Raw genomic sequence first — 23,563 nt, forward strand, 5'->3', positions numbered from 1 at the left:
ATTAAATAAAATAAATAAAATTCAATAAAATAAATCGGATCGAACCGAATATAATCGAATATACACTCACCGGCACAAAATTCCGCCACCCAAAATGTTTGATGAAGTTTGACAATCTATAACTTTATTATTTGTAAAAAATCATACCGAGTAAAAAAGTAAAAAACTTCGTTTGTACAATGGTATAAAAAAGTTTTTAAAAACCATTAAAAGTCATCCAAAAGGATTCGCAAAACGTTTTCGATCTAGATCAGATCATCTTCAGTGCGCTCTGCTTAGTACATGAAACTAGCAACCTTATGAAATTGGTAACATCGAGAAATATGGTTTACAATTTACATGATAACTATATAATATTTATAGCGACTCCCAAGTCGATGTTAAAAGATTAAATGTGTTAGGAGTGCTCAAAGGGAAACATGGTTACCTGCTCGATAAAAACTTGTGGTTCTTGCCAGTTCAATGGACACAGACCAAACCTAGGTTGGTCTGTGTTCAAACTAACTCACTAAGCAAAAACGAATAAAAATCTCTTAATTAACACGTTTCTTCAACTAAATATCCAAATGAAAAGTCTTATTTTATTACACAAGACACAAACCACGTAAACAATAAATGAGAAATTTCTTATGACCATTTAATGTTATACACGTAATTGTTTGGACTCAATACAAGCTTTAAGCTCGTCCCAATTTTGTGACGTCAGACTTAGGCTGTCTGAAATGAAAAGGTTTTTAAACGTATTTTAACGTCAATAATCTTAGTATTTAAAATCACCTACAAAAGACGTCTATATGACGTAATGTACAAACACGTCTATATATTCAACCCAAAACTGACGTTTCATCAACGTTATTGACGTCATTTGGTTGCCTGGGTTACAGCATTTATTCTCTGTACCGGAAGAGTAGTATACGTGGATAGTGCCACGATAGTGTTACCTCACACTAATTTATTGGTAATGATTTAAAATGAAGCTACATGTTGACTGCTTGGATGGATTTGAATAATGAATACGCAATGAACACTTTTTCTTCGGGGGCAGTATGCTTTATAGAATGAGTTTTGGGGTCAACTCTTACACGCTACAATTAATTATTATAATAAAAGAACAAATGATGTTTTAAATTAACATCAGCACTAATGTAGGTACAATACCCAAATTATTATTTACGTTTTGCAATATCCAAATAAATTATCTGTATAATATTGCCTTAATGTACTAAACAGGACGTTAAATATATTGTTTAATATTCGGATATGAAGTATGAATATTTGAGATTAAACATTTAGCAATTTAGTGTTACCATTGTTTTTTTTTGTTAAATTTTTATTAATTTTGGATGTTTGATTCAATCAAAAGCTTTTTTGTAATCAACAAAGTAGGTATAGAGGTTTCTTTTCACTTCCAAAATATTAGTCCCAGGATCTTCTTGTTCCTGTATCCTTTCTGAAACCATATTGGCATTGTTGGGAGCAGCTTCATTGCATTTGTTGTAAACAGGGTTAAAAAGAACCCTCATGAAAATTTTTGCTGCTTAACTCATTCCTTATGTTGCTTAGGTAGTGGTATATACGCGGTTGTGAGCCACACATGTATATCTTTGCTGATCAAGCTGATCAATGTCTAACTCTTCACTTCTGTATTTCTAGTTCTTTTTTATTTTTATCTTAGTTCAAAAGATATTTGCTTAAAACAATATTACTTCTATTTACATCTCAATTTGATCTTTTTGTTTTAGGGAAACCAAAGAAGGAGTAAGAATTGCCATGAAGCACATAGTTTCAGAAAAGAAAGAGGAATTGTGATAAACTGCCCAGTAATTTTGTTTAGTATGTTTATCTTTTTTTGAAGTTTAAATTATATATTTGTTATTAATAAATATTTTAAATTATACACAGTTTTATTTATTACACCTAATATTGCTGAAACCTCTCTTTCCTTGTCTGAAACTGCCTGAAACACACCTTTCAAAAATTTTGAGTCCAATACAAGATCAGATGAATAAAAAGAAGAATTTGACAGTGACAAAAGAATTATAGGTTATATTTATATTTGAATATTCTGAATATAAAAAATTATGAATTTATGTTTTAACCATGTCTACTGAATTTAATGAATTATGTAGAGTTTGTTTAAACAAGAAAGATGGTATGAAGTATTTACTGAAACTAACCCATGACATTTCAGAAGTACTTTCCATGTTATCCTCCATCATAAGTTTTGAGGTAATATTTAAAAAGTTACTGTTGTTTTGTTATAAATTGCCTCTTAACTAACTGTAGTGTGAAATCAAGATTGTAAAACCCTCATACAGTGATAATTTTCACATTAATATTAACTTATTAAACTCAATACTAGCAAGCTTTGAAGAATCAGTGGCTATATATACTGATGCTTCCAAGTCCGAGGATGGTGTAGGATGTGCTTTTTATATTCCCTCCAAAAATATTAATTATTCCTACAAACTAGATAACATATTTTCTATATTTAGTGCTGAAGCTATTGCAATCTATGAAGCTTTGATGTATGTAAGTCAGTCTACAATTGATTCTGCAATAATTATATCAGACTCCCTGTCTGTTTTAAATTCCTTGATTTTGACTAAATACCCAAGTTACTCCTCCAATTATATCATATATGCAATCAAAAAACGCTTTTTGGAACTACATAAGGATGGCTTAGTGTGAACACCTCGTATCTCATTTTTTTTTCGAAAATGACATTTTGGTGGTTTTAGTTTGAAAACCTTGTATCTCACGATTTACAACTATTAGAAAAAATCCAAATACACTAGACTATTTTCTACAACCGAAAAAAGAAACCACGTATATCAATTGCTCTCTTGATTTAGTGTGAATACCATGTATATTTATAACCAAGAATTTGGTACTTAATTTGGAGTATTTGTTTGGGAGATTCGACTTGCAGAAATGTTTTTTGTGAATAACAAATGGTAGTCCGGCATATAGAAACATTTTAAATCAAAAGATTTGTATGGTATCGACCTAGTATTTGGAGGTGTGCAATAAGCTATGTAAAATGAAAACTTCGTAAATAATAATAAACACAACCTCATTTGAGATGAAAAACACGTATATCAAGATATACGAGGTTATCATAGTTACTTGGGCAAAGGCTCTATATACTGCAAGGATATTTACGTGTTTTTCATAGTTAATATTTGTATTTCCAATTTAATAGCAACTTTTAGCTCTGGGCCAATATCGGATATTTGTCTCCATGTGCTCGAATTAAAAATATGTAACGTAATTTTTGTTTTTAGTTTATATTATGTAGAAAATCAGTTTTTTGCCTCTCCTGTAAAATTGTAGTTTAATGAGATACGAGGTTTTCACACTAAGCTACCGATAAAGTTAATAAAAAGATTAATTTTATTTGGGTTAATTAAAGCCTATATCGATGGCCTAGCGTGCAAATGTGCTAAGTGCTAATTTGTTGGTTTTCCAATTGAAAATTAAGCTTTTAAATCTTATTAAAATTATAGTTTTTATCATGTACCTATTAATAATTGCTCACATATTTTGTGATATCTGAAGACCTCTTGTAAGTTCTAAAGAGCCTTAAAATATTAGCGGGTCCCAAAATAATAGTAATAATAATGATTGTTGCTGTTACTTAACACCTTTGTAGTACCAAAAATTTTTTTAAGGAAGTCAATACACATTGAAAAAAATAATTATTTTTATTGACACAAATACAAAAAATAATACTCTATCAAAGGCAAAGTAAAAAATCCTAAACTAATATTTTTATCGGATATTTATAGAGAATTGTCTAATCTGAAATGTCAGACTCTTCATTTCGACTTGGAATATTGTTGGTTGACACTGGAATGTCTTTTATAAACTGGGAGTATTCATCGGGAATAACTTTGGAATTTAAAAGATATTCCAAATCTTTTTTCTTTTTATGTGAAACTGGTAGTCTTGTCAAATACTTTTGGTTTAGTTCAAGGTTTGTGCTTGTTCTTTTTCTTCCAGCCTTTCCCTTACAATTTACTTCTATTTCTTCAAAATTTTCTTGAGATAAACAGTATTTATATTGTATTATAGATGGTTTTTCTTTGTCAAATCTCAACCATTTAATATTTAGCCAATTCACTTTTTCATTTTTTGTGTTCATGGCTGTGTTAAAAACATAATTATTTACCAGGTTTTGTAAATTAAAATAAATCATTAAATTTCATGTTTTCCACAATGTCTTATTCTAAAGGCCGAAACTAGCAGACACCACTCGCAAGTTGAGTAAATTTTTTTATGGCGCTTAGCTCGTTCAATCGTGGCATTAATTGAGTCGGCCTCCAGATAGGAATGTCCCGACTCCATGAACTTCAGGTCAACAATTTTTAGGTGGTTGATGTGACTTAAGTGCTGGTTTCCTCGAAAGTGGTGCCGACAAACTGAGACCGTAACACTGCGATGAATGACGTCATAAAAAACTGTACCATGCAAAATAATAGCGGTGGTTTCCAAGGATGCGTTGGAAGCCACCGCTTACTGAGTTTGCACATTCCATTGCCGCAGCTAAGAACCTTGAATTTTTCAGCGTAATCTGACATCATTCATCGCAGTGTTACGGTCGCAGTTTGTCGGTGCCGCTTTCGAGGAGACCAGCGCTTTACTGCATAATATAACATTGTGGCCGCAACATTTTTATTTTTGTTTTGGCCGCTACAGGTATCTGAAAATGATGCAACGTGGCAAACTGTATCAGGTAAACTTTTGAGGTATTTCAAAAGGCTAACAATCAAGACCACTATTTTTCTTAACGTTTACCGACAAATTTGACGTAATCTAACCTCACTTTTAATTGTGTTTGGTGTAGCACAAATGTGTTAAGTAATTAACTCTGAAGGTTTCACGAATTTCGATTAGTAGTACAAATGTTCTAAGTGCACTTGACACATAAGTTGTAGAAACCTGCAGGTGCGTAGTACTTATTCCTTTTGAAAGATGGCGCTAGAAAAAAAATATGGACATATTTTACTTACCACATGTGTTTGCAAGATAATAATGTCTTAGGCGGTTTAGGTGTGCCTAATAACACGGTTTGACCATAATTGGCACTTAGCACCTTTGTACGCTAGACCATCGATATCAGTCTTTAACATAATGAGCATGTTGATATGCTGGCGAAAAAAAGTGTAAAAATGGTTTGCATAGTAAACATCCTGTAAGTTTTTGTGATGCAGTCTCTTATATTAAAATGAAATACCTCACAATTTGGAATGAATGTTGGTCACATCATACTTATACCAACCCTTCTAGGTACTGTAGTATACAAAAGAAAATACCGAATAGAACGTGGTTCCAGCCATATAATTTTTCAAGAAAATACATCATAACTATAACATGTCTTCGTTTTGGTCACGCCTGTTATCCCACACACCTGCATAAAATTCGTGTTCTTGAAAATGATCGATGTCCAAATTGTGATAAAAAAGGTGATTTAGATCATATTTTTTTTTAATGCCACAAATATAAGAATGAAACAGATCGATTTATTCAGCAGCTACATAGACTTAAGATACCAGCTCCGTTTAATATTCTTAGTATCTTAGCCAATGGACAAGAGAGTATGTATAATGGGTTGGTGATGTTTCTGTCAAGTACCAAAATAGTTTTGTAGTGTCAAGTATTAAAAGTTGTGTGTATATGTGTATGCATGTATATAGAGAAAATATGGTGAGCAACTTGGACAGTCCATAGCAAGGCAGCTTTCGAATTGAGTAGGGAGCTGCGGAAGATAAAAACAAAGAAAAAATGGAACTATGGAACTTTGAGGACCTCACCGTCTTGTTTATTATCATTCTTATATTATTATTCTTACCTTATTGTTATTGTTATTAAATTTTTGTAAATTGTTTTTGAACACACCTACGATGTTGAAAGGAGGCTATAATTAGCGTACCTTAGCTTAGTACCATCTCTTTATTTCAATTCATAAATTACCTCTCAACAGCCATTGAACTAATTTTTCTTCGTTATTGATATTTTATGGACTTAAGGTCTTTAAATATTTAATCTTCTTGATATAGTAGTCATGTTGTGACTGGCTAATTGACATAAAGTCCATGCCAATAAAAAAAACTAACTAGTGTGTAGCTTTTAGCTACAAAACTACATAAATGCATATATTCCTGTTAATATTAAGTATATTTTACGTTTTAGGTCAATATGTTAGATGGTTTCCCGAGTTATATCTGTGTTAACTGTGAAGAAAAATTACGAATTTCCTATGACTTCCAACAAACAGCTATTAAATCACAACAAATTATAAAAGAATATGTTGACAACAAATTGCTATCTGTAGAATTTCCTATAAACAACGAAGTCAAGGAAGAAAATTGTGCACCAGAAGTAATTGAAGACATATCTATCATTTTCGAAAATGATAGCAGCAGTTCAAGTGAGGATGATAGCCAAGAGACGTTAAAAAAAGAAGAAAAGAAAGCAAAGCTAAGTCAGCATGATCCTGAGGAAATTATGAGTATTGTAAATGAGACAAGGCTGAAATTTTATGAAGCTAAGGAGTGCTTATTGTGCTCATTTACAGGCATTAATAATAGGACATTATCTCTTCATATGACTAAAAATCATGGGTATGTGTCATGTTAGGGTTTGCTATATAGAGGTGTTGGTAGAAATAATCTGAGATAGATATATAGATAAAATAGACAGAATTTATTCATCCACAAAGTTTACACAATTTTTTTTGAGTCACTATAATTCAGTGAAATATCCTAATTTTATAGGTAATATATGTAATGCTTTCTTTAAATATTTAGCGTTGTTCTGTGCTTTATACTTTTTGGATACCTGATCCATTTCTCCTTCTGTTTCTTCTTTTAGATTAGATTAGATTATGTGAGGTTGTTAAGGCTATGGAGCCTCTCAGCACTTCGACCTATAAAGATCTTTTGTGCATACCTTAATCTAGTTAAACTCTAGGATGCCAATACTTCTGATGAAATTGATTAGCATCCTAGGTGACTTGTTTCCTATCTCAGAGGGCGATAGGGTCACCTCTTCTAGGAATTTTAGTCGTTTGCAGAACAGTGCTACACAATTGCATAGAATGTGTTCTGCCGTTTCTTTTTCGTTGTCACAGAAACGACAGTTCTCACTATCTGATATGCCCATTTTTTTGAGATGATATCTCAGAGGGCAGTGACCAGTGAGAAGGCCAGTAACCATTTTTACTCATTTCGAGAAGGCGGTTTGTTGTACTAGGTGACACCTTTATAAGCCTTTTTGCTTGCCTTTGTCCTGGTGTGTTGGACCAGTATAGTTGTAGTTGATTTATTCCCAGGTCCGGGAGTTCCTCTCTGATGTAGTTTCTTGGTAGTCAACAGAAGGGTTCTGGACCTTGGAATGGGGTATTGGCCCCTTCTTTTGCGAGGCTATCAGCTTCCTCATTTCCTGCAATTCCCTTGTGACCTGGCACCCACATCAAAGTTACTTTGTTGAGTTCCGCCAGCTTCTTAAGGGATTGTTTACAGTCCCAAGCCAACTTTGACTCACAAGTAAATGACTTTAGAGCCTTTAACACTAGAAAGTCGGAGGGGCCAATTTGGCCCCTGTTGCGATTTGAAGTTACTGTAGTTTTTTTATTTGAGGCAATAATAATTTCATATTTTATGACTTTTAATATTTTGATACAAAGACTTATTTAGCACAAAGAAATATTGTTTACTAGATTTATTAAATGGTTTTTCTAACAAATCTACCATAGAAGTCTAAAGCGGACAAATTGGCACTATGTAAGTTATTATCGTTTTCTGGGAAATTCTACGAGCCTTTCTTTCAAATTCCTGTCGGATGGGTAAAAATATATTTATGTATGTTTATTGTACATAGGTACTGATCATCTACGTAATAAAGATAAAATTGTTGGTGAATACAAGTGAACACAAAGATACAATTGTGGGTGTAGAGGACCAAATGACTCGTCTTTATACTACAAAAGTAACTTCAAGACGATGGCCTATGTACGTGTTTTATAATTTATAATACTCTTGACTTGAAAGCAATAAATGCATGGATTATTTATAAAGAAATAACTGGAAGTAGACTCAGTCTTTGTAAGTTTATTCTTCGGCTGTGTGAAGAATTATGGGCCCAATACCTTGCCTCCCGAAATCTGGAACTACGTCTAGCAACACCAGGTCTACCAACAACTATCACTATTACTATCCAAAAACGACAAAAATATCAGTTGAAAATATTTTGTAAAGGAAATCATACTTCCAATCATTGCCGCGGCTGTAACAAGGCAATGTGTGGCAAATATCAAAAACTGCAAACTGTATGGTGTTCCGAATATTTTTGATAGGCAGCGAATGTGTTAAACAATGAAAGTAAAAAATAAAATCAGATTCTATCGTCTAGAGTAGATTTAATTTCTTTAAACTGAGTTTTAATTGATTAAAGAACGTGGGGCCAAAATGATCCCTTCCGGCTTTCTAGGTTGAGACATTCTTGGGGACTAATCTGTATGGCATGTATTTCTGCCTGAAAGATAGTTGGGGCATTTCCAAGAGATTTGGATAGCCTAAAATTCGGCCCAGTAACTCCCACTCCTGCCCTTTCATCTATCTTAGATCCATCCGTATACCATACAAGTGAACCTTCCCCCAGTTTCGGTTCAACTGTTTGATTCATTTGGTGGTTTTTTATGACCACTTCAAATGGAGTTTCGAAGTCGAATTTGACTTGCCTGTCGTCTGTCTGTTTATCCTTAGAATTCAAAGGAATTTCTTCCAAGATTTTAACGACGTTCTACACCTTCGTTGCGGGGTATGCCTCTCAGAGGAAAGGGGGGAAACTTATATGCAAGCGAAAGTTGGTAACAATGCATTTATAGCAGAATACTCAAATCATGCCTGCTCGCAGTTCGAGCATTACAAATGTGATAAATGATATGTTTCATTATTGAATACTTTATAAAAATAAATTATAATAAATTTAATAAAAATATTAATGAGTATATATATATATATATATATATATTTTTTTTTTATTTAAATAACTTTCATAACCGTTTTATTCTAATAATCTACATATTTTTTAACTTCCAATTAGCTTTAATTAATATTTAAAATAATTATTTCAGTTTATTTATGATTCATCATATCGACTTTGAACTATACACAGTTTAAATTGCTGACGCGTATTTAGTGCGTCTGCGCATTGACGACCACGAGTGCAGCTGATCTCACTACCAACTTTGTTAAATTTCGAAACAGTATTTTCACTTTTATTTAATAATGGTACTGTAAACAATCCTCATTTTTTAATATGTTATTCCTTACAAAAAAACCTTTAATTTAAGCACAAATAATTAAAAATCGTAAATTTGGGTCAAAAGTTATTAACTTTTTAAGAATTCCCATAAGAGCCCATGTTAAAACTTAACTTTGACCCTTAATAGTAATAAAACGACACGGTAAAACAATTTTTAAAAAATCAAGTCTTAGTTTTTTAAAGTAAACTATAACATACTAAAATTTCATGCAAATCCTTAATTCTTTGCCGAAGGTGTAGAACGTTGTTAAGATGGCCCACTAGATCGCCAGATTTCATTATTTGTGTCTGTCACAGCTTTAAGGCGGTGGTTACTGCCTCCCTTCTTATGCAGAACTGCATAAGGAAGGTTCAGCATCGCCTCCAAGGCTGCCGTGGGGCAGGTTGACATTTCCCCTGTGGTTCCCAGACAAGCTAGCCGCTGCACTTTTTGCAGCTTGGCGTTAGCTGTTGTTTGTTGTGTTTATGGCCACCATACGAGTGATGCGTATGTGACCATCGGCCTACTAATCGTTTTATATGTCCAGAGAGTCATTTTCAGTTTTAGGCCAAAGTCTTTCTAAATGTCTGGCGGCAGGTCCAACTTGCCACCAAGGCTCTGGATAAGATTTTTTCAATATGACTATTCCAGGTGAGTTTTTGATCTAGGGTTGCCCCTAGATATTTTACTTCTCTGGAATAGGCTAATGTGATACCATTCATAATTGGAGCCTGTAAATTGTATTTACGTCTCCTTGTGAACGGTATCAGAGTCGTTTTGCTAGGATTGACATTTAAGCCCTCCTTCGAACACCAGTTTTTGATTTCGTTAGGAGCATTTTGCATGAGACTAGATATAGTCTGGTCATGCTTGCCCCTAATTGTAACAACTAGGTCATCTGCGTAACCTTGAGTTGTAAAACCAGAATCATGCAACTTAGTAAGGAGGTCATCCACGACTAGAGACCACAGCAGTGTTTCTTCTTTTAGTTTGTACATTTGTTTATGCTTCTCTCTCTCTTTCCTCTCTAGTTTAATCACGGAGTAGTGGGCACTTATGCGTTTCTTGGCCAAAAATTTATGATTGCTGACTGGCTGGGTCATCGCATTTTTGTACGCTCATTGTATGTACACTTGAGTCCAGGGTTCTTTACCTGTGCGTCATTAATACCTTGATACCGAGATAAAACACATACTTTTTATCTAGCATCATCGTCTTCCACGCATGGAACTAAAGACAAACCAGCTATCGCCTGTTATTAAGTAGACACATGTTATTTTTATGAACGCTTTAGACTCAGTACATCGAAAAGAGATAGATAAATATTATACAAAAAAGACTCTTGGGACGTTTTCAGATTTTAAGTACAATTTGTGTTTGTGACGTTTCTGGTTTGTTTCGTATTTGTCACTTTCAGTTTGTTGGATTTTTTGCTGTTTTGCCCTGTTTTGCATTTAGAAGGTATTTGTATTAGGTACACAAATACTCTGGGCTAATTAGCAAAATTCATGGAAAAGTTATTTACCAGCAATTTTATTAATGGAATCGAATTATAAGGTCCTATATATTAATAATATAGGTATGCAAAGTCCGCAGATAGTGTGCTACTTTTTTTATAAACAAAATGGCGCCGACAAATCGTATTTTTTTCAATTATTGATCTATAACTCCGAAGATTTTAACTTTACAACCAAAACAGCTTAATAAAAATTCACCGCAATTAAATTCTGCATAGAGATATGTTTTTCACGATTTTCTCCGACGAAAATTTTCGTCGGAAAATGCGGGTTTTCCTAACAAAAACTCTAATTTTCAAATAAAGTTTTAGGTAAGTAATTATTAATCAATAATTAAATAACTTAGCGACATCAAAGCTTTCTTGGTATAGATTGTAATTCCAGAAGCCGGTAAAAATTAAACGAATATTTTAGCAACAATTCAATTGTTAATTAACAAATTACGATCGCAATAATAAACAAAATAATTATGATACATTGATCAAATTTATAAAGATTATAAAGATGAGATGCTTATTTAATATTTTATCGACAAAATATAAATTTTTATTTTTTTGCATAATTTAAATTTTGAAAAAAAAATAGTTATATTACGCTGGTCTAATTAGTAAAGTACAAAGAAAGGTTATTTACCAGCAATTTTATTGCTGGAATCGAATTATAAGATCCTATATATTATTAATATAGGTATGCAAAGTCCGCATATAGTGTGCTACTTTTTTTTATAAACAAAATGGCGCTGACAAATCTTATTTTTTTCAATTATTGCTCTATAACTCCGAAGATTTTAACTTTACACCAAAAACACTCAAATAAAAATTCACCCCAATTTAATTCTGCATAGAGACATGTTTTTCCCGATTTGCTCCGACGAAAATTTTCCTCGGAAAATGTGGGGTTTCCCAACAAAATCTCGAATTTTCAAATAAATTTTTTGGGCCAATAATTATTTATCAACAATTATATAGCTTGGTGAAATAAAAGCTTTTTTGTTATAGATTATAAATTCATAAGCCGGTGAAAATGAAACGAATATTTTAGCAACAATTCAATTGTTAATTAACAATTTACAGTCGCAATAACAACCAAAATAATCATGGGACATTGATCAAACTTAGAAAGATTATAAAGGTGTGATGCCTATTTAATATTTTGTCGACAAAATATAAATTTTCCATTTTTTTTCATAATCTTTAAATGTTTAAAAAAAATTGTTATAAACAAATTAACATTTCTGAGGAATTGTTCATTATATTCTAATTTAAAAAAATACTTAAAATGCGTATTTCATAGGTCTTGAAAATGAATGCTTTAAAAAATTTTTCCAACCATTTGCAAAAAAGTTATGAAACAGCAAAGTAAATATACGAAATCTCCGTTGTTTAGAATTAGTTTTAATTGTTTCAAAGCTTAAAAGTGAGTCTATGGTACAACCTAATTACTCACGAAGAATGTCAAAAATTACTGCAATGGTTATATTTTAATCAAAGATTAAAAACACTTTTTTTTGTAATTTTTAGCGCAAACGTAGGCCTGATACAGAGTCGGAGCTAAAATGTTCACTCGAAGCGACTGACACGCAGCATGCATTATTTATTAAAAGTGTACATCACGCGGCCGGTCGTCGCTCCGAGTGAAAATGTTAGCTACAGTACTGTGTTACTCTACTTTCGCGCGTGTAAATTACAAAAAAATATATTTATAATCTTTAATTAAAATATAACTATTAAACTGATAATCGATATTTTTTTGTAAATAATTAGCTTGTACTTTAAACTCACTTCTACGCTTTGAGAGAATTAAAAAAATATATAAACACAGTAGTAATCGTATGATTACTTTGCTGTTTCATAACTTTTTTACAAATGGTTGCAAAAAAGTTTTAAAGCATTCATTTTAAAGATATTTAAAATGCCCATTTTAGCTATTTTTTTAAATTATAATATAATAAAAACTTTCTGAGAAACGTTAATTTGTTTATAACTTTTTTTTAAACATTTAAAGATTATGCAAAAAAATAAAAAATTCATATTTTGTCGACAAAATATTAAATAGGCATCTCATCTTTATAAGATTTCAGAGCTTGATCAGTGTATCATAATTATTTTGGTTATTATTGCGACCGTAAATTATTAATTTACAATTGAATTGTTGCTAAAATATTCTTTTAATTTTCATCAGCTTCTGGAACTATAATCTAAACTAAAAAGGCTTTTAAGTCACCAAATTATTTAATTATTGGTAGATAATTACTTATCTAAAACTTTATTTGAAAATTAAAGATTTTGTTGGGAAAACCCGCATTTTCCGAGGAAAATTTTCGTCGAAGCAGATCGGAAAAAACGCGTCTCTATGCAGAATTTAATCACGGTGAATTTTTATTTGGGTGTTTTTGTTGTAGAGTTAAAATCTTCGGAGTTATAGAGCAATAATTGAAAAAAACACGATTTTCGTGCGCCATTTTGTTTATAAAAAAAGTAGCACACTATCTGAGGACTTTGCATACCTATATTATTAATATATAGGATCTTATAATTCGATTCCAGCAATAAAATTGCTGGTAAATAACTTTTCCCAAAAATGGCCTATTCTCCGATAATCAGCCCAGATTAAAAGTTTATTTTTACTACTAATTGAGTGTCTGAGTAAGAGAAGGGGCTATGCCACACAACTTGAGATTTTGGTTTTTTTTGTCGTTTTGCATAGTGCTGCCATCAAGGAACAATAATACGAATTTCTTGTAAGTGTGGCATATCCCCTTGTTTGTCTAAAATAATTGAAAATCCGACAGTTCGAGCGTCAGCTGTTTGTTGAGAAAGATAAAACCTTTAATTACCCAAAAAAATTTTTGTGGCATAATCCCTTCTCTTTCTCAGACACTCAATTTTATATTGGGAGATTAAAATTTTAAGATGAAAGAAAATATTTTATTGTCAAATATTTATATTATAACAAATATTTAATTACACTAATGATATTAAAAGGATTTATTAAGCTACTTCAAATGTAGCTGTAATTCTGCACCAAAATTTTAAAGCAAAACTAACATTTTACATTTTATTTATTTGATAACATCAAATTTTTTAATATAATCCGTGATCAGAGTAGTATCCACTTTCTGTCACTTGCTGTCGCGTGGAATAGATTTTCAACTTATTTCGTATGCTTTAAATGATGACACACGGGTAAAGAAACATGGACCCAACCGTATATATTGAAAATCATTTTGGTACATGTATGTGGTTTGTATGTAAACATGAGGTTAAAACCTAATTATGTTTCCAGGTTTTATTCCTTAGTACATGCAGTGGCAGATTTACGGGGAGGGAAAATGGGGAGATTTTTCCCTCCTAACAAGGTCCAAAATTAAACAAAAATATTGTTGAAACATATAGAGCTGAACATATAGAACATATACAGCTGACATGAAACTTAAACCACAGACAGACAAATTCAACCCAATAAACATTCTAGTTAGGAAAATTTTAATGCATATAAGTTGTTATTTACGTGTTTTACTTATGTATTTTGGGTTTATCGCTTTTATATCTTTTGGTTTGTGTTTCATTAGAAGTTAACCCCCCTAAGGCAAATTTCCCCTCGAGGCAAATGTCTAGATCTGCCACTGAGTATTTGTCTGATTTACTAGAATTATGTTATGCCATTAATTGATTTGTATTGTGTATGTGCAGTTTTTTGCTAATCTATATAAACATTTTTAGGGATATTAAAGAAAAGTGGTGCAGAAAGTGCAATAAAATTGAAGAAAATCTTTCAGAACATATAAAAACAGTGCACAGGGATGAATTAAAGTGCTCATTTTGTGGTAAAAAATGCAGATCTTCAACCCATTTGGTAGAACATTTGCTTTGTCATTCAGGTAATAATTCACACAATAGGGAACTTGCACATTTTTTTTATTACATAATAATGTTCAGTTTTGTTTAAAAATGAGATTTTCAAAATTTCACGCTTCAAAAACTCGTAATAACTTAGAAATACATATTTAAAGTCTTCTCCGGTATAAAATAGTTCAAACGACCCGTGACGTCACATAGTTTTACATTAGTTATTATTATGGTTATATTTCGCTGTGTCTAGGTACACGCTAACGTGTACGCAAATAAAAAAGTTAGGTACACGCGAATTTGTTGTATATTTTGTTACATGCTATTTTGATATGTTTAGTGTTTGTTTGATAGAAAAATATTTGTTAAGGGAAGGGAAGCAGAACTATTCAGATGTTTCAAACTTAATTGTAATAAATCAATGTATATATACAAGTATATATTTAGGTTAGCAAAATAAATATATGTATTTAGTTGACATGACACGTACAAAATAGTGTTAAAATAAATTTTATACTTAAGTTAATTATTATATTCAACTATTCTAAATGGGAAATAAGCCACAATTTAACTAAAAAAATGATTTTATTAACGTTTCGACGTCCAAATCGGATGTCATTGTCAAAATACAAAAATTAGTCAGATTAAATAAATTATTAGAAACAATTTTTTACTAAGCAACAACATTTTTGTTTAATTGAATAATATTTTATATTTTGACAACGACGTCCGATTTAGACGTCGAAACGTTAATAAAATAATTTTTTTAGTTAAATTGTGGCTTAGTTCCCATTTAGAATAGTTGATTACAAAAATACCACAAGGAAATAGCTTCAGAACAAGTTAATTATTATTGTGAAAGCTTTAGGTCTTCCTTTTATTTTAATTTTGGACGGTAATACTATTTCACTTAGGTATAACTAAAAAAATATATATTAATTTCTAGTCTCTTAACTTTTTCATACTGTTTTAAAATGTTGTTAAACTTATTAAAACAACTAAATAATTGTCCACACTGCATAGTTAATTTAAAAACAAACACTAAAAAAATAAAAAATAAGAAATCTCTTTACTAATCAATATTAAAATTAAAGTGTAAACACAACGCGATTAAACAAATTCCAACACTCTGACACTCTAACTTTTTTATTTGCGTACACGTTAGCCTGTACCTAGACACAGCGTTAGATTTAGGTATATTCTTCTTCTCCTTCTTTAGTTTATTGGCCTCCACCTACTTGGGTATTTGGCCAGCTCGTCGTCGGGGAATAAAGGAAAAATATTTATATTCTAATGACATTTATCGTATGTCGTTGTAATAATATATACCAGTTTGTTGAGATTGGAATTTGATACAGTTTTTGAATGAAAGGAAAGAAGGTTTACTATTGAAAATAAAACCATTTTGTAAAAGTACAAATTTTCTATGAATAGTTCAAACGATCAAAAACACTTTTAACGTCACATAACTGTATTTTTTACGGACGTTTATAATGTCTAATTTAAAATTATATATACAATTGGTGTAGAATGTAAACATACAACGGCGTGACGTCACGACGCGTTTTGGGGTGGCTGGTATAAGTTAAATTTTGAGTCGTCTTTAGGGGCCAAACGAAAGACAAACAAAACTTTTTTATCTTTGATACAGGTTCTAAATTATGTTCTGTTGTGATTTATAAGATTTTTTTCGAATTTAAAATTTTATGCAAGTTCCCTATTGTTTTTTTTTGATGCAAGGAACATATTTATCTATGCAATTTACTGAAAACACGTATCATCATCATAATTGGCTCAACAATCCTTTGTGTATCTTGCCTGCTAGCAGAGAAGTCGCCACTCCTGTCGATTTCTAGTAACGTCGCTCCATCTCCTGACCCTTAGAACCTCAAGGTCTTCTTCCACATCATCAATCCATCTTCTATTCAGTCATCCTCTACTTTTTCTACCCTCTGGGTTTGATAATGTCAATCTCTTTGTGTACTCATTATCTGACATCCTAGCAATGTGTTCATCCCATCTTAATCTCTGCACTTCAATAAATTTAGCTATTTCAATAATACAGTTAATTCTGTGTTCTGATTGTAATGCTATCTGTGTGTGTACCTATAATTCTAATGCTAATATAGCTAAGTTATATCTTCCATGCTATTTCCATTTACGGCCCCAAAAATCACTGAAAACCACCAAGAACAGCTACAATATGATTTTTTCAATGATTTAATATTGGTCCTGCAGGTTGTTTTGTATTTTGTTTATTCGAACAGGATTTTCTTCTTATTGTGCAATCTTCTAACGAAGGTTGGCCATCACTTCTTTAAATAATATCTTCCCTATCTTTTGCAACGTGAAATATCTGTTTAACACTGAGGTTAGTCAACAGTTTTTCTTATACAATTTATGAAAAATTTATACAATTATGAAATAAGATTTCAGACTTAAATGTCAAGTTTATGCCATGTATCCTATTAGTTTTAACACCAAGCAAGCAATGGTGATTTAACCTGATTTAGCCTGGGATACTTGTGATACAAAATTCATTGGGGTGAGGAGGATTAACTCATGTATGCATGTTTTAACACCATGGGGATATTATTTTGGTCAAATGAATAATAGTCTTTAAAAACATTGTATCTTTATTTAGCCCATGATTCAATCTTTATTTTAAAAATATGTAACAGGAGATGTTAACAGAAGAGTTTTATGTTAAAAATCTATAATAGCATTTTATATTGTTATTCTCACTTTAATTTCATTATTAGTTTTAAATTACCTTTTTTCTTTCAGCAAATCCCCAATTTACTTGTCTAACTTGTCAGAAGAATTTTATATCAGAAAGACAACTGAAATCTCACACCAAAATTCATAAAGTTACTTGTGAAGTATGCTCAAAAACTTTTGAAGATAAACACAGTATATTAGCACATACCAAGCTACACAACATGCTTAGATGTACAATTTGTAATGATACATTTGGCCAGAAAGAGTATGATAAACATAATTGCTCTATGAAAGAACTGAAAAATGAAAAACAAAGGTAATCAATATTTTTAAATAGCTTTAGTTTGTTCACGATATTCTTGAGCCAAGGACACGGAGTGAAGTTTCGTTGCATTGTACTGTTGGTCGGTTTCGTAGTTCCAATAGCGTTTGTGTACTTAATTTCGAGCGTCAACTTAACCTCCAGCCTGATTTGATTCGAGGATAACATATGTGTCCTAAGGCCATCAAAGTGAGAACAGAAACCTCGTGTAGAATGAAAAGTCAAAATCCAGTGTGATACTGATGCTCAGTGTACATGGGGACTGCGAAAACACTGCCACTCATCCTCTTGGGTTGGAAGAGCTTTCCGCAATAGATGATTGAAAGGTACTACAGGAATAATTGTCTGTGGCAGTGTTTTTATCCTTCGATGTTGGCTTTTCCTATAGCGTTAAATTGTTCACCCATAAATAGGGAACGTGAGCTGTAACCTTACTGATGATTCATTATTATGATAGTAATAATAATAATAATATCGTATGGCATTTTTGCCGGGGAGATCCTTTCGGATTGTTCCGGCGCCATTTACATATTTAACCCTGTTTCAAGTAACTAGTGTCGATGTACACTAGCCCAGGGGCACCGATGGCTTAATGTGCTCTCCGAGGCACGGTGAAACGGCTCGTATCATTTTTAGAAATGAAAAATTGATTGTCGTTGGCAGGGCTCGATCCCGCGTGGTCTGGCGTATGAGGCCAGTAATCATGCCGTTGAGCTACGGCCGTTCACATTATGATAGTAATCCTGCTAATAGGAGCGGACCGACAGATTTGACCATTTAATTCACATACTTGCTCGAGCAAGTAATGGTGAGAAGCTATCATCAGTGGGATTACACCTGAACGCATCTTTCTTGTCGATATCTCTTGAAGTTGCGAGAGTGGAAATGCCCAAACATGGTAGATTGTTGAACCAGATAGAACATGTTGGTGTTGCCTTTTTCCATTTAGTAGGGATTTCTTTACCAACTATCCTATAATCGGCAAAAACTTTTTCTTTAAAGAATGTTGTTTTTTTTTAAATTGTGATGTTTCTCTGTATATTTTCTAATAAGTTTTTTTCTAAGCAACTAACATTTTATCTCACAATTAAGATTTTATTATGTTTTATTCATTATTAAGAATCATGAATCCTTAGTAAATGTTAATTTTTCATTGTCATTATTAACAATCAAAAAGTTTTCTTAATTAAGCAGGTAATTAGAAAATATTGTGAATAACAACCCACATAACAATTTCATGTTCTTAGTAGATTCATAGAACATACTTTTCAGAAAAAGTATATACTAAGAATATGCGTAATTACCATTGCGAATGTGCAGAGCACATACTGAGTATATACTACATTACAGTACTTAAACGTTCTATGTATATACTTAGAATGTACTACCGCACTTTTTTTCAGTATATACTAAGAATATACTTTTTAGAGCATTCCAAGGACGTGCTATAAACCTTCTATTTATATACTTAGAACGTACTACCGCACATCTTTTTAGTTTATACTAAGAACGTACTTTTTAGAATATTCCAAGGAAGTGCTATAAACCTTCTATTTATATACTTAGAACGTACTACTGCACATCTTTGTATTAGAAGAATATATTTTTAAGGATATTCTAAGAAAGTGCTATCAAGTGCTATATCGCTCAGAAGTATGTTTTCAGCATCACCTAATCTCATCTTAGGTTCTACTGGTTCTACCAAATACCTATTATATTAACATATTTTAATGGCAAATGAGAATGTAGTTAGTACCTACATTCTGCAATATTACTTAAAAAGTAAGTACATATTTATAAATTTTAGTTATCTATATAAACTATTATAATATAATATTTAGCTAAACTAAACTATGTATGAGTAACTAAAATTTATATACTTATATGTACTTACTTATATGTATTTATTAAATAATAAAGGTATATTGAGTTACCAAAATAGATTATACCTATTTTGAAGCACCGCAAACAAAATATGTAAAGAGATTATGTATGTTCTTTAGTCCTAGTACTTTATTATCATTCGTCTTCATCCTTAACACTGCCACACTGCATAGATACATATTTTCGATTTCATATTTTACCGTTGTTTCCTACCCTGATTCATTCAGCTAAGAAATGGTCAGAATAAGACAAGACGGGGTTAGGGGGATATGTATTGTGGAAGTGGAATAACAACATCGGTGCACCGGTGAGTGTTGCCAAACGGAGGGAAATTTCACTTTTTGCGGGAATTTCCAACATAAAAGGTGATAAAGGGAAAAGTTAACTCAAAAGGGAATTTTTGTTCCAGTCCAAATTGTGAAATATTAAAAAAATCAAAATATTTGAAAATAATTAAACATATCTTCTCAGATTTTGTAAACAGGAGGGAATTTTTTATAAAAGTGGGAATTTTTAAGGTTGACGGAAAAAGCTTACTCGATGGTTGGCAACACCAAAGGACCAAAGCCTTTGTTTGTGGGTTTTGGCATGCTTTGGTACTTTGGTTCTGGAATGGCCCGTATCACAGCCTCCCGTATTGAATTGAATGTACCTAAATTCAAATTCCAACGATGTAAAAATACTCGTGATAAACTCGAAATGGTAAAGTTATTTCAATTATGAAAACGAACTTTTAATAATAAACGTTAATACAATTAATGTTTAAACTTTTTTACCATACAACAATTTTGAAATGAAATTCGTCCAATACTACCTACATACATAAATTTTATTAATTATTCTAAAATATAACGAAGTTGATAATCTATAAGGCTAATATTATACTTCCTATACATACATATTATTTTTAAGATATTTTAAAAGTATCTACTTATAAGTACCTATGTGTTAAGAATGTACTTATAAGTATGTGCTAAGAATATTCGATAAAGGTATATTCTAAGAATAAACTTTTACGAATATTCCGAGTTACTACGTACACGAATGTACTCAGTATATTCGGTACGAGAATATACTTTAAATTATATGCAAAGAACATGAAATTTAGAATGTTTTTTAAGGTACATGCTATGCTTGTACTACGCATATACTAAAAAGAATATACTCCGACGAATGTTGGTAGTATATGCTTAGAACATGATACGAACATCATTCTTATGTGGGAATATTGTTTAGAAAAAACAAATCTTTAAAATAGAGAAAAAAACTTTTTCTTCAAATGTTTTTTTATCTATAATTTTGATTTTTTTCTGTATATTTTCTCATGAGTTTTGTGTATGCAACTAACGTGTATGTCATACCAAACTTTCAAAATTGACTTTGTTTTAGTGATATATTATTGGATAGATTTTGTCTGCAGTGCAATGAATCTGTTGAAGATATCAATAATCACATTAAGACTCACCATAATGTTGAGGACAGTGTCAAGGGTCTGTGCACGTTTTGTGGAAAACAATTCAAGTATGTTTTTTTCCAATTATACTGGGGATGCTAATGCATTTATTGATTGATTTTTATCGATGATTCCATAGCGTAAATTATTAATTTTTGCGTGGTAAAAGTATAAAAATAATGTTTGTTTCAGTTATATTTTCACAAAAACATAATACGAAAGTGAAATTCTTACTTAAAGACTTACTTTACTTAAAGCTGGTTAAATATATCTACCTATATTTAGGATGGTCTTCTAAACAATCAGTTCTTTTAGGAATCAGTCGTATCTAAGTGTGCACCTTCGTAGGCATACAAAAGAAACTCCTTACAAATGCAACTTTTGTAACGTTGCAACTGTCACTAAGGCTCATCTTCAGGAACACGAACGCACACATACAGGAGAAAAGCCTTACACATGTAACTTCTGTGGAAAGGTAAGTGGTTCTCAGATAAGTACATTTTATATATTGTATAGATACACAGAAATTTTATATGGTGAAGTTGTTTTTGCTCTACTATTAGAAAACAGCTTTCTCATACCCAAATGTTCATGTATAGGCAACCGAAAATAAGATTGCAGCGCCAAAGTGAGCAATTGTAGAACTATAAATATTGACATTGGTCATTGGAGTTTTGCATGAGTTTTGTATCTGTTGAATGTTAAAGTTAAATGGGATTTGTATGCATTCTGTGATGAAATTATTCAATTAGCAAAATAATATTAAACCTCAATGCATTCGAAAAAAAATTTAGTGTCGAGATTCCTGTCAAAATAACTGTCAAAGATAAAATATAAAATACAACCGTGAACAATTCAAACTCATCGGACATTACGAATTAATATGAACCATTACGAACGTAAGGTCTCCACTTACGTCACGACTTCAGGATGTGCAATATATTATCTTATTATTTATAGTATCATGTGTGAAATATACAAAAGAGAAAAATAAATATTTATCTAGAAAAACACAAATTATGAACTGAAATATTATTGTAACCTGATTACTGAACGAATACACAGAATTAATAGTAAAAGTAATTATGTTTTTTTATTTTATTCATTATAATTTTAATATTTAATATATAAATTCGTGCGACTGGATGACTGCTTACGCAAGAGACCATTGAGAATAAGAAGAAGTTTATGTGAAATTTAGAGGTTACCTCTGTTTTTATTGGCTGTGAGTTTCGTTGGTAGCGCTCTGATAAACTTGTACTTTTCTGATAAAATTGTTCAAATTCAATGCACAAAACTGCCACTAACAGCGCTGGCGAAAATGGTCAATTCCCCTCTAGTCATCGGCTCACAGCGAATGGTTATCAAATTACTTTTAAGACGTAAATATATTTATACAAACACACAAACTCAAAGCAAAATGGAAGAACAATGTTTTTATGCTTTAGTTACTTCTATAACCACCAGGTAGCGTACCGCTTATTTTGATTTGCCTATTCGCTGTGAGCCGATGAGTAGAGGGGGTTTGACAGTTTTCGCCAGCGCTGTTAGTGACAGTTTTGTGCACTGAATTTGAACAATTTGATCAGACAAGTACAAGTTTCAAGCCGCGAGAGAGCGCTACCGACGAAACTCAAAGCCAATAAAAACTGAGGTAACCTCTTAATTTCACATAAACTTCTTCTTTTTCCCAATGGCCTCTTGCGTAAGCAGTCATGCAGTCACACGAATTTATATATTAAATATTAAAATTATAATGAATAAAATAAAAAAACATAATTACTTTTACTATTAGTTCTGTCTATTCGTTCAGTAATAAGGTTAAAATTATATTTCAGTTCATAATTTGGGTTTTTCTAGATAAATATCTATTTTTCTCGTTTTGTATATTTCACATACACCAATTTTATCAGAAAAGTTCAAGTTTCAAACCGCGAGAGAGCGCTACCATCGAAACTCACAGCCAATAACAGCTGAAATGCTGTCATTTGATAACTTATGAGTGTCAGCTGTCTCTTGCAACTTACTTTGCGGGTTTTCGTGATAATTTTCAGGATTTTTTCAATGTTTTCGGGAATAACTGCATTTGAATTCAGCAATCCATCGTTTAACGGTTGTAATCAAGGGAGAAGAGTCTCTGTAACACTTTTAGAGTCATTGCTGAATGTTAGGACTACCGAAATGTCAAACAGAATATCCATTCGAGTCGCCATCTCATAGTTAGGACCAGGACTTATTGACCGACGTGTTACCTTTACACACTGCTACTTTTATTTTCCAAGCCGCCTGTTATGAACTGATCCTTGTACATCTTCTACTTATTTATATTACCTATGTCACAATTCTGGAACCCTATACCAACTTGTACAGGTCTAGTGGGTACAATATGTTTTTAAAGTCACTTGGTAGTCTCCAAAAAGTGTTTGCCGTCTGCGATTTGATTCAAAATGTGTAGGTTCAGTCTCCATGAAACAGCCTTATAGTGTGCAAGTGTCTTTTGAGTCGCCT

General features: G+C 31.9%; 2 protein-coding genes across 3 annotated transcripts in view; both read left to right on the forward strand.

Annotated features, from left to right (window-relative positions):
• LOC126881579 (double-stranded RNA-binding protein Staufen homolog 2-like) overlaps positions 1-1,897 on the forward strand; it is a 43,646-nt gene extending 41,749 nt beyond the window's left edge. The window contains exon 8 of the mRNA XM_050645924.1: positions 1,743-1,897. Within this exon, the coding sequence (XP_050501881.1) occupies positions 1,743-1,809 (67 nt within the window). The 3' untranslated portion in view covers positions 1,810-1,897. The remainder of the gene's footprint in view (positions 1-1,742) is intronic.
• Positions 1,898-2,024: 127 nt separating this feature from the next.
• The window catches only part of LOC126881578 (zinc finger protein 260-like), a 48,035-nt gene continuing 26,496 nt past the window's right edge, over positions 2,025-23,563 (forward strand). For both annotated transcript variants that reach the window (XM_050645922.1, XM_050645923.1), the window contains exons 1-6: positions 2,025-2,229; positions 6,196-6,626; positions 14,550-14,707; positions 17,463-17,712; positions 20,992-21,123; positions 21,371-21,530. In XM_050645922.1, coding sequence (XP_050501879.1) covers positions 2,101-2,229; positions 6,196-6,626; positions 14,550-14,707; positions 17,463-17,712; positions 20,992-21,123; positions 21,371-21,530 — 1,260 coding nt within the window. In that variant the 5' untranslated portion in view covers positions 2,025-2,100. The remainder of the gene's footprint in view (positions 2,230-6,195; positions 6,627-14,549; positions 14,708-17,462; positions 17,713-20,991; positions 21,124-21,370; positions 21,531-23,563) is intronic.

This window comes from Diabrotica virgifera, chromosome 3 (assembly GCF_917563875.1).
Source record: "Diabrotica virgifera virgifera chromosome 3, PGI_DIABVI_V3a".
NCBI classification, from domain to species: Eukaryota; Metazoa; Arthropoda; class Insecta; order Coleoptera; family Chrysomelidae; genus Diabrotica; species Diabrotica virgifera.